The sequence below is a fragment of the Pelobates fuscus genome, chromosome 6, assembly GCF_036172605.1.
Source record: "Pelobates fuscus isolate aPelFus1 chromosome 6, aPelFus1.pri, whole genome shotgun sequence".
NCBI classification, from domain to species: domain Eukaryota; kingdom Metazoa; phylum Chordata; class Amphibia; order Anura; family Pelobatidae; genus Pelobates; species Pelobates fuscus.
In genome coordinates, this window is record NC_086322.1 from 293453649 (window position 1) to 293464089 (window position 10441).

General features: G+C 43.3%; 1 protein-coding gene across 1 annotated transcript in view; it reads right to left on the minus strand.

Annotated features, from left to right (window-relative positions):
* The window catches only part of RTEL1 (regulator of telomere elongation helicase 1), a 61338-nt gene extending 51155 nt beyond the window's left edge, over positions 1–10183 (minus strand). The window contains exons 1-4 of the mRNA XM_063459489.1: positions 10045–10183; positions 704–902; positions 437–530; positions 35–116 (exon numbers count right to left, since the gene is read on the minus strand). Of these exons, the coding sequence (XP_063315559.1) occupies positions 35–116; positions 437–530; positions 704–902; positions 10045–10146 (477 nt within the window). The 5' untranslated portion in view covers positions 10147–10183. The remainder of the gene's footprint in view (positions 1–34; positions 117–436; positions 531–703; positions 903–10044) is intronic.
* Positions 10184–10441: the final 258 nt, after the last annotated feature.

A 10441-nucleotide genomic window follows, 5' to 3' on the forward strand; every position in this document is an offset into this window, starting at 1 on the left:
TGCCCATGCTGTGCTTTCCTTTACTAAAGGTTACCTTAACGTGATTATTCTCCTGCTTCTTCACCTCGGGGTGGATACACAGTTGCTCCCTAGAACCGAGAACACAAACTTTGGGCCTAGAGGAAAAAAAGAGGATAACATTTTTTTTTTTCAAAAAGGGAAGAGGCTACATTGAATAGGCTCTGGCCCCTCACATGGTACACATTACACTTAGCATGCTATGGAATAGACATCTGGCCTCTCTACTCTCTACATAAAAACAAAACAAAAAAAACACTTTTTTTTTTTTTTTTAAACCAATTGGCTGAAGTAAAATTGCCAAAATATCTATTCCATAATTATACCCCACATTGAAACAGCTCTCCAAAGATCAGTTACTCTTTAAGCTTAGAATGTAACTTTGCTACCCCGTCCACCACACAGCAATACCCATTACCTGTAGGACGTGTGCTTCAGCTCACTTATAACCTGCGTCAGCTGAGAATGGGTCCTGGAGGCGTAGATAATCTTGGGAATGTCACTATAATAAGCTGGAGAACAGCAGGGTGTTAAATTTATATAAAAAATGTTAAAGGACGGAATCAAGAGCACCTGTATGTTTAATAAAAAAAAAGATTTAAAACCAATAGAGGTGGTTTTCTGGAGAGAGTGAAGAAAAGAGAGAAGGTAACATGCTCTTTTGTTCTCAGAATAAGACTTGTACCTGAGCCCTGATCACTGGTGTCTGTATTCCCCCAGGTGGATATCGGACGGTCAGGAAACAGTTCGGCTCCATTCATGCGTTCCGCAATCTTGCGGGCGCTGATCCCATCCTTAAAGTGCTGGCGCCATGCAAGGGTGGCACACAGCAGGCAAAGAGTCTTTCCAGTTCCCGTGGGACTCTCCAGAACTCCATTCACACCCTGCAAACATGCACAATATTAGTCTTTGTTATATGTAAAGATCTAAGTATAAAGTAAATCTAAATCTTGTTTGTTTGTGTAGAAATGTAAGATTTAATTTAGCTTTCAGTTTCCAAATACACATTAAGCTAACCAAAGCTCTAGCACAGGAGTTCCCAACCCAGTCCTTAAGTACCTCCTACCAGTCCGGGACTTAGTGATTACCCTGTTGTATAAAGTGTTTTGTTTTTACTCTAAAAACACTGTAGACACAACTGGGTAATTCCTAAATCCTGGACTGTTAGGGGATACTTGAGGACTATGTTGGGAACCACTGCTCTAACATATAGATTAGATGTTTTTATTAAAGTTTTCAATTCAATTTCATGTCGAAAAAAATAAAGAACAGCATAAAATTCAAAATACTACAAATAAGTTGCCCATATGTGTTCTTAGATTTACCAACACTAACATTTTCTAACTACTGTGCATTAGCATCCAACAGTTACAAAGAAAAGTAAACAAATAAAAATAAGAAGTGCATTCTATACATTTCCTTGTTGCTTATATTTTAATGACAGTCAGTAATGCTTTTAGGAAAAAAAAAAAAAATTAATAATAATAATACAAAAGATTCTTAACCCCTTAAGGACGCATGACGGAACATTTCCATCATGCAGTATTTTTCCAGCAGGGTCTATTACCTTGCTGGTAACTATGAGCCCCAGGTATCATTTGATTCCTGGGGCTCCCCTCTCTCACCTGGGGCCAGAATTAGTGGCCCCAGACTGACTGATGCTCTGTTTGCAGAGCTCCAAGTGATTTAAATCCCCACTATTACAATTTGGTGTGATCAGGGTTAAATCCCTGCTTACACAAGGGAGTTCCAGGTATCAATGGAAACCTGGGGCTCCCCTCTATCAGCTGGGGACATTTTTAGTGACCCCAGCCTTTTTGATGAGTTACATGCAGTGCTGGAAGTCAGCGCGGCATGTATCTGCTTAAAGGGACACTCCAGGCACCCAGATCACTTCTGCTCATTGGAGTGGTCTGGGTGCCAACTCCCACTACCCTTAACCCTGCAAGTGTAATTATTGCAATTTTTCATAAACTGCAATAATTACATTGCAGGGTTAACTCCACCTCTAGTGGCTGTCTACTAGACAGCCACTAGAGGTCACTTCCTAGTTTCTAGCACAGGTTTCCTGTGATAGAGCGTCGCTGGACGTCCTCACGCTGTGTGAGGACCTCCAGCGTCGCTCAAAACCCCATAGGAAAGCATTGAAATTATTTTTCAATGCTTTCCTATGGGGAGACGTAATGCGCATGCGCGGCATTTCCGCGCATGCGCATTAGGTCTCCTAGGCCGGTGGGCGAGATTAGTCTCGCCCACCGGCTGACGTAATCACAAGGAGGAGCATCGCGGAGAAGGAGACAGCGGCGAGGGACATCGCCGCTGTCCCAGGTAAGTCACTGAAGGGGTTTTCACCCCTTCAGTAACTGGTGATTGGGGGGTGGGAGGGAGAGGGACCCTCCAGTGCCAGAAAAACGGATCGTTTTTCTGGCACTGGAGTTTCCCTTTAAATAGGCATTTAAATGCCTATATCTAGATTGTGGTGTAAGCAGGGTTAAATCCCTGCTCACACCAGGAAACCCAGGTATCATTAGAAACCTGGGTCTCCCCTCTGTCAGTTGGGGTCATTTTTAATGTCCACAGACTGACAGCTGAGCTGCATGCAGAGCTCAAAGTGAGATCGGCATGCAGCTGTTTAAATGGGGATTTAAATCCCCATAGAGCACAATGCAGTGTGAGCAGGGTTAAATCCCTGCTCACACTAGGAAACCCAGGTATCAATAGATACCTGCGGTTTCTCTCTGTCAGCTGGGGTCATTTTTAGTGGCCCCAGGCTTTTTGATGAGCTGCATGCAGAGCTCAAAGTGAGTTCGGCAAGCAGCTCTTTTAATGGGGATTTAAATCCCCATAGACAGCAATGTAGTGTGAGCAAGGTTAAATCCCTGCTCACACTAGGAAACCCAGGTATCATTAGAAACCTGGGTGTCCCCTCTGTCAGCTGGGGCCATTTTTAGTGGCCCCAGGTTTTTTGATGAGCTGCATGCAGAGCTCAAAGTGAGGTCGGCAAGCAGCTCTTTTAATGGGGATTTAAATCCCCATAGACAGCAATGTAGTGTGAGCAGGGTTAAATCCCTGCTCACACTAGGAAACCCAGGTATCATTAGAAACCTGGGGGTCCCCTCTGTCAGTTGGGGCCATTTTTAGTGGCCCCAGACTTTTTGATTAGCTGCATGCAGTGCTGAAAGGTAGCACTGCATGTAGCCATTTAAATCCACAAAGAACACTGCAGCGATCAAGCTCAGCTACAGTCATTCTCTCAAGTGATCTGGTGCTTGGGAGACCCCCAGGGTCTGAACAAACCCTGGAGGGTCACCCTCTATGCCCCAATGCCATTCTGATCAGTGCTGGGCATTTTCAGTTGTCCAGCACAGATGCATTGCATTGGTCATAATGTCTTCAATGTAAGAAATGGGAGACTGCAATACTGAAAATAGCCAGTAGATGGCAGCAACATACCACTGTGTTTTAGTTTAAAATCCCTTTACTAATATCAGCACTGATATTAGTAGAGGGAAACCTTTGGGATTAAGATTAAATTAAGGATTACAATTAAGGATTATTATTCGGTTTAGCATAAGTACTAGATTTATTATCAGGTTTATTACTGGGTTTATTATTAAGTTTATGTTTAAGATTAGGTTTATAATTAATTGTAGTATTGGGATTATGTTTCAGATTATGGTTCAGATTAGGATTAGGGTCAGCATGGGCATCCCTTGCTGAATATAGCAAGGGAATTCCTCGGCTGACACCAGCAGGGGGAATCATTTTAACACTATTGCTAAAGGTAGGATTGAGATTTGGATTAAGGTTATAATTAGGGTTACACATGGGATTACGTTATGGGTTAGGATTGTGGTAATGGTTTAACCCCTAATGGTTTATTAGATTGAGGGTTAGATTTGGGATTAGGTTTAGAATTAGGGCTTGGTTTAGGATTAGAGATTTAGATTAATATTAAGATCGCTACTTTCCAAAGATATGCATATGGGGTATATTTGTACTGAGAAGATGTTGCTGAGTACAGCTAAGATAATTTTATGACAGTGGGAAACAGGATATTTAAAAAATAATCATCAAAAATACTATGTGTATGTAAAAATGTTAAAATAAAAATGAATACCACAAACTTTGAAACAAAATGGTAACAAAATGTCACTTCAATAAAGCTTATAATATTTTATATGAGGGTCCCCATGTTGTCCACTTTTGTAAATGGTATGCATTGGTGGCGTTATTTAAATATATGAGCGACTAAAATGCCCCAAAATGAAACAATGACCATTCGTCAATTTGCCATTTAAAAAAACCTGTAATGGGCCGGGTATGATTTTAGCCCTGTATTTTTTCACAAAAACCTGGCTAAGGTGTACAAAGGGGGTCATTTTGTACTCAGGAAATATAGCTGAGAATAATTTCGTGATTTAATTTACAGTAACATATCAAGTTTGCATAATTAACTACTAAAATACAACATGTGTGTATAAAAATGCAAAAATAAAACAATATGATAACATATAAAAAGTAATTGGTGCTAACATAACTGTATAATAAAGCTCAAAATATACCATATGACATAGCCCGTGGTGTCTACTTTCACAAATGGTATGCATTTATGGAGTAATTTTAACTGTCAAACTGCTACAATGCCCTAAAATGTGATATAGACACACCAAATCCATTTATCAAAATTCTAATTGTAAAAACTGTAATGGTCAGGACTCGTTTAAGGCACTGTAGCTTCACAGGATAGTGGCAAAGACATACATTGGGGGTATTGTTTTATTCAGAAGAGTTTGCTGAGCATAATTATGGGGTTTTGATCACAGTGGCACATACCAGACTTGAAAAATGACCCCAAAAAATGTAATGTGTATGTAAAAAAATGCAAAAAAACATTTTACCACAAAGTTTGACATAAACTGGTGAAAAAATGGCATCACGTTAAGGCACAATATATACCATATGAGATACACTGTAGTGTCTACTTTCACCAATGGTAGGTCATTGAGGGATAAATTCAACAGTTAAACTGCTACAATGCCCCAAAATGAGACTTGCTCCATCAAATTCATCTATCAAAATTATCACTGTGAAAACTGAAATGGTCAGGTCTCTTTTATGGCACTGTAACTTCACAGGATAGTGGCAAAGACATAGATTGGGGGTATCATTTTACTCTGTTGATATGGCTGAAAACAATATGGGGTTTTCTACATCAGTAGTATATATCAACTTTATGAAATACACATTGAAAATCCTTGTTTTATGTGTGTATGTTAGAAACACAAAAACACAATTTTACTACACGATTTAGCAGAGATTGGCAGCGAAATGGCTACGTAAAAAGTGTCAGAATACCCTTTGGTAAATAGCCTGTGATGTGTGCTTTATATAAATATATACTTTTGTGAAGCAATTTTGCTTTCTGTGATGGCTATTAAGCTTACAAGACAAACATGCCAAATTCTAAAATAGCTCCACATTAAAAAAAAAGTTTTTACTCCTTGTTTTTTGTGACCTGTAACTTTTAAAATAAGCTGAAATCCTAGACATATTATGTACTCTGAAAATCAGAACTAATTGAATATTTTTTAAATTACTTTCCTTAAGCTGCACTTATTATACACACACGTTATTATTGCCTAAACTGTGGGAAAAAAACAATTTATTTCATTTTTTAAACATTTTTTTGGATTTTTTTTAATAATAAATAAGAATTTATATATGTATATGTCACATCAGATTAAAGCCCTTTTTGTCCTTTAAAAAATGATATATATCATGTGTTGGTGTAATAAATAAGAAAAATACAAACAGAGGTTGAACACAAACAGCAAAAAATGCAAAAAAGGCTTGTGTCCTTAAGGGTAAGTCCAGGTTTTGAAGCTGCGTCCTTAAGGGGTTAAAAAGCATTTTTTGTTGGTTATAATGTTTTTTTTTTGTTTTTGTTTTTTAATTCTTTATTTTTGGTGCAGTTTCAGCAGTACAGACATAGGTAAAGGTGCCACAACAGCATATGCATGAGGTACAGTCACATTTCGTTTGTCTCATATGTTGGGCCGAGTTGAGCTGTGCACATTTTATAATGGCAAGGGCTATGTAGTTTTAGCGGGGAACTGACTGTGCCAGTGGTGAGTGTGATATGTATGTCTGTCTAGTGTTGACCCAGTGGGACTCTGAGGCGATGTTGGGGCGCTGGCACAGGTTATAGCCTTAGTGGTTGCTTAGTGCCTTGCGTGGTTTCGAGATGTGTCAGGTTAGGTAGCGGAGCAAGGCCTTTGCGTCTCGTCTATGTGAGAATGCAGTGTATTTTGGAGCTCGGGTGTTTGTGCCCTCGCAGGGCTTGGCCTGTCGTGGCAGCGTACAGGAGTCATATGACCTCTTCTTTTGTTTTTTTCCCCAGCTAGGCCGGTGTTCCTGCATGGGGGCTCCAAGGATTACTGTGCCCTATAACCCCGGGCATTTAGGGGGGGGGGGAGGAGGGACCCTGGTTTGGGCGCTGGGCAACCACCTTACCGTCACGGGGCTGTGTAAGTAGTACTAACCGGTGAGGTTGGGGTCAATGATAACAGGTTGTGAGTGACTTAGCTTGTCATCAAAAAATAAAAAAAAATAAACAGCAAAACAAATCGAAACAAACAGCGAATAAAAAACACAAAAAAAACAGTAACAATAGGCTAGCAATGTGGCCAATGCAGGTTTCAGGATGCGGGTCCCGGAAACGTGGTGGCTGGTGTCATGGTGTTGTTGGACAGTCCCAGGGTGGTCAGCAGGGCCGGACCTTCTCCCAAGTTGGAGATCTTGTAGTGTTGGTCACCTTTAGTCACCCATAATGTCCTGGGGGTTGCCCATTTGTACATGAGGCCCGCTGCTTGCAGGGTGGTCGTGATGGGCTGCATGCTCTTGCGCCATAGGAGAGTGTCTCTATTCAGGTCCTGGAAGAAGGTGATTCTGTGTGTTTCAAAGTCGTTCAGTGTTTTCTCTTTAATGGCCGTCATCAGGGCTCTCTTATCCGTTCGGGATTGGCATCTTAGGATAGGGCTGCCTTTGGTGCCTGCTGTGGTTTGGCAATGCGGTATACGCCGTCAAACACGAAGTGTTTCGCCTGTCTGTTGGGGAGGAGTGCAGCCACTAGGCGCCTTATAAAGTGGGGCAATTCGTCCAGTAGTACCGCCTCTGATACTCCCCTGATTTTGATGTTCTTTCTCCTGCCCCTGTCGTCTAGTATGGTGACTTGTTTAATGGTGTTTTCTTGTGCGGTTTGCATTTGGGTGACTGTGTCTTTAAGGGAGGTGAGGTCTTGGCGTATGTCTCTCACCTCTTGTTCCGCGGCCTGGGTTCGGGCCAATACTGCCTGTACCTCTGCCGCCAGCCCCTTCAGGTCAGCTTGCCACATGTGCTGTAAATTCCGTTGAAGACCAGCCAGCATGTTCTGAATGTCTTGCCTCGTTGCCGGTGCAGAGTCATCCAGGGTGTGTATGTGCGCACTTCCCCCACCTGTCATAGCCATGCTATGTGTGGAGTCCCCGTCCTCGGACCTCTCGGGTGAGACCACCTCGGCGGCTTGGGTCCGTGCAGGCGGAGGGGATTGCAGCATGCTGCCTATGTCCCGTTGCGGGTTTGGTTTGTGGGATCTCCGTCCCATTTCTTCCGGGGTGTAGAAGTCAGCTTCTGCGTATTGTGAGCTCACCCCGAGCCACGATGTCAGCTCCCTGGTTAGGTGTTGGTCGCGTGTGCGGTAGGCCCCAGGTCCCTTGGTGCGGCGTTTCATGCCCGGTGTTTGGAAAAAAGGCATCTGCGGGATCCGCCAGGTGTCCGGAGTATGCACCTGCAGTTCTTTTTAGCCGATGGGCTGTGAGTGCAGGTAAATTGCTCGTTTGTTGCGCTGATTTATCGGAGCCGTTGTAAATGGCGACCGCTGTGTTGCGCCGCTCGGTTATAATGTTTCGAAAGAAAAAATGAAATGTTGAGAGCGCCCTCTACTGGTGTCATAGGATATTTGGATGAATTCACATTGCATAACAGATAGTAAATAAAATTAAAAATTAAACATCCAAAACGGGGTAATTGTACTAATTCCCAAAAAATAATACAAGGAAGTATTATTGGGTAATGTTGCAAAAACATAGCAGAGATCCACCACTAAATCCAAGGTATTTGTTGTATATTTAGAACTTTGCCCTAGAATTGTGCAGACAATGACTTTATAACCATTGTCAGATACAGCTGTGAATATCACCAAGAAACACAAACAAAAAGCATAATTCAGATGCTTTGTAAAACCAAGTACAAACATCAAATGCACAAAACTGGCCAGTGTAACCAATTACAGACCGCTATGTTACTGTCACTTGGTAAACACTCCCAACCTGCGATATACGTAGTCCATTTCATAGGACAGAATAAATAAATGGCTAAATTAAGCGATACAATGGGAGATCAGATTTAAAATGCAGCAAGAGTAAATGTTACATATTCCGAGAAACAAAGCCAGGTTCAATTGTTCTCTTTGGTGGTGGTAATGGAATCTCCTGATCAATTTTTTCATGTACCAATAAATTAGATTCTTCCGGCACCTGTCAATACCTTGTTTAATTAAAAGTGAGAGGAACAGCGTAGTTAGTTTTCCACTTTTTGCTACATGACTTCTGACTTGTACATTCCTTCCCCTTACTTTATTTTACTATGTTTTCAAAACTCCATCACGTACTCCAAGAGTAGTATTCATTGGACGGGATACTGAATCCCTCCATACATGCAAGCATTGGTCTTTCAATATCCCCATAACTTAAAGGGACACTCCAGGCACCCAGACCACTTCTGCTCATTGGAGTGGTCTGGGTGCCAACTCCCACTACTCTTAACCCTGCAAGTGTAATTATTGCAGTTTTTCATAAACTGCAATAATTACCTTGCAGGGTTAACTCCACCTCTAGTGGCTGTCTACTAGACAGCCACTAGAGGTCACTTCCTGGTCCATAGCACAGGAAACCTGTGCTAGAGCGTCGCTGGACGTCCTCGCGCTGTGTGAGGACCTCCAGCGTCGCTCAAAACCCCATAGGAAAGCATTGAAATGATTTTTCAATGCTTTCCTATGGGGAGACGTAATGCGCATGCGCGGCATTGCCGCGCATGCGCATTAGTTCTCCTCGGCCGGTGGGCGGGATCAGTCTCGCCCACCGGCCGACGCAATGGACAGGAGGAGCGTCGCGGAGGAGACAGCGGCGAGGGACATCACCCCTTCAGTAACCGGGGATTGGGGGGTGGGAGGGAGGGAGAGGAACCCTCCAGTGCCAGGAAAACGGATCACTGGAGTTTCCCTTTAACACATCTTTCCTGAAGGATATTCAGTTCCAGAAGCCTTTATTAAAGGGACACTCTAGGCACCCAGACCACTTCAGCTCAATGAAGTGGTCTGGGTGCCAGGTCCATCTAGGGTTAACCCTGCCGCTGTAAACATAGCAGTTTTAGAGAAACTGCTATGTTTTCATATGGGTTAATCCAGCCTCTAGTGGCTGTCTCATTGACAGCCGCTAGAGGTGCTTCCGCGCTTCTCACTGTGAAAATCACAATGAGAAGATGCCAGCGTCCATAGATAAGCATTGAGAATGCTTTCCGATGGACTGACTGAATGCGCGCGTGGATGCGCATTCAGCCGATGACTTCCGAAGGAGGAGGAGAGCCCCTAGAGCCGAGGGAGTCAACCCCCTTACTCCAGACTGGAGGGGACCTTTTAATACTATAGTGCCAGGAAAACGAGTTTGTTTTCCTGGCACTATAGTGGTCCTTTAATGTTTATTTTATTAATAAATTGCACTTTAATATTAGAGAGAAAGACCCCTCTTTTCATTGTACATGACTGAAGACCACCAGCTTAACACAATGCTGTTTCCTCACAGAGGACCATGGCCCCCCTCCCTCCCTGTGACCTCCTGGAGTAAAGAATCCCATGGTGTATGTGCCTGAGTGAGTGGAGGGTCCCTTTCCATCCTCCATCTTGGTGCTCTCAGTCTCCATGGGACCCACCTTCTGCAGACACTCGAGCACTTTGCCCATATAATCCTCCTGACATTTGTACGGCGTGAACGGGAAGTCCACGGACAGACCGGCCACCTGCACCTGCGGCATCTCCCACCCGGTGTCCTCGTCCTCCTGTCCTCTCACTTCCGGGACCTCACGTTCGCCAGGTTTGGAAATTCGCGCGCTGGCGTCGTGACGTCACTCGGTAGGCTGAGCTGAGCGTGCGCCTGCTGCCACAGTCTGAGTCAGTGAGGGCTCTTGGACTACATTTCCCTTGATGCTCCACCAACACATCCACTGATTTGGGGCATCACCTCAAATGTTGCCCCCTACAATAGCTGCAGAGGCAATGGTTTGCCATCACTGTTATAGAATATTTTATTCATATTGTAGTTTGTGGAGG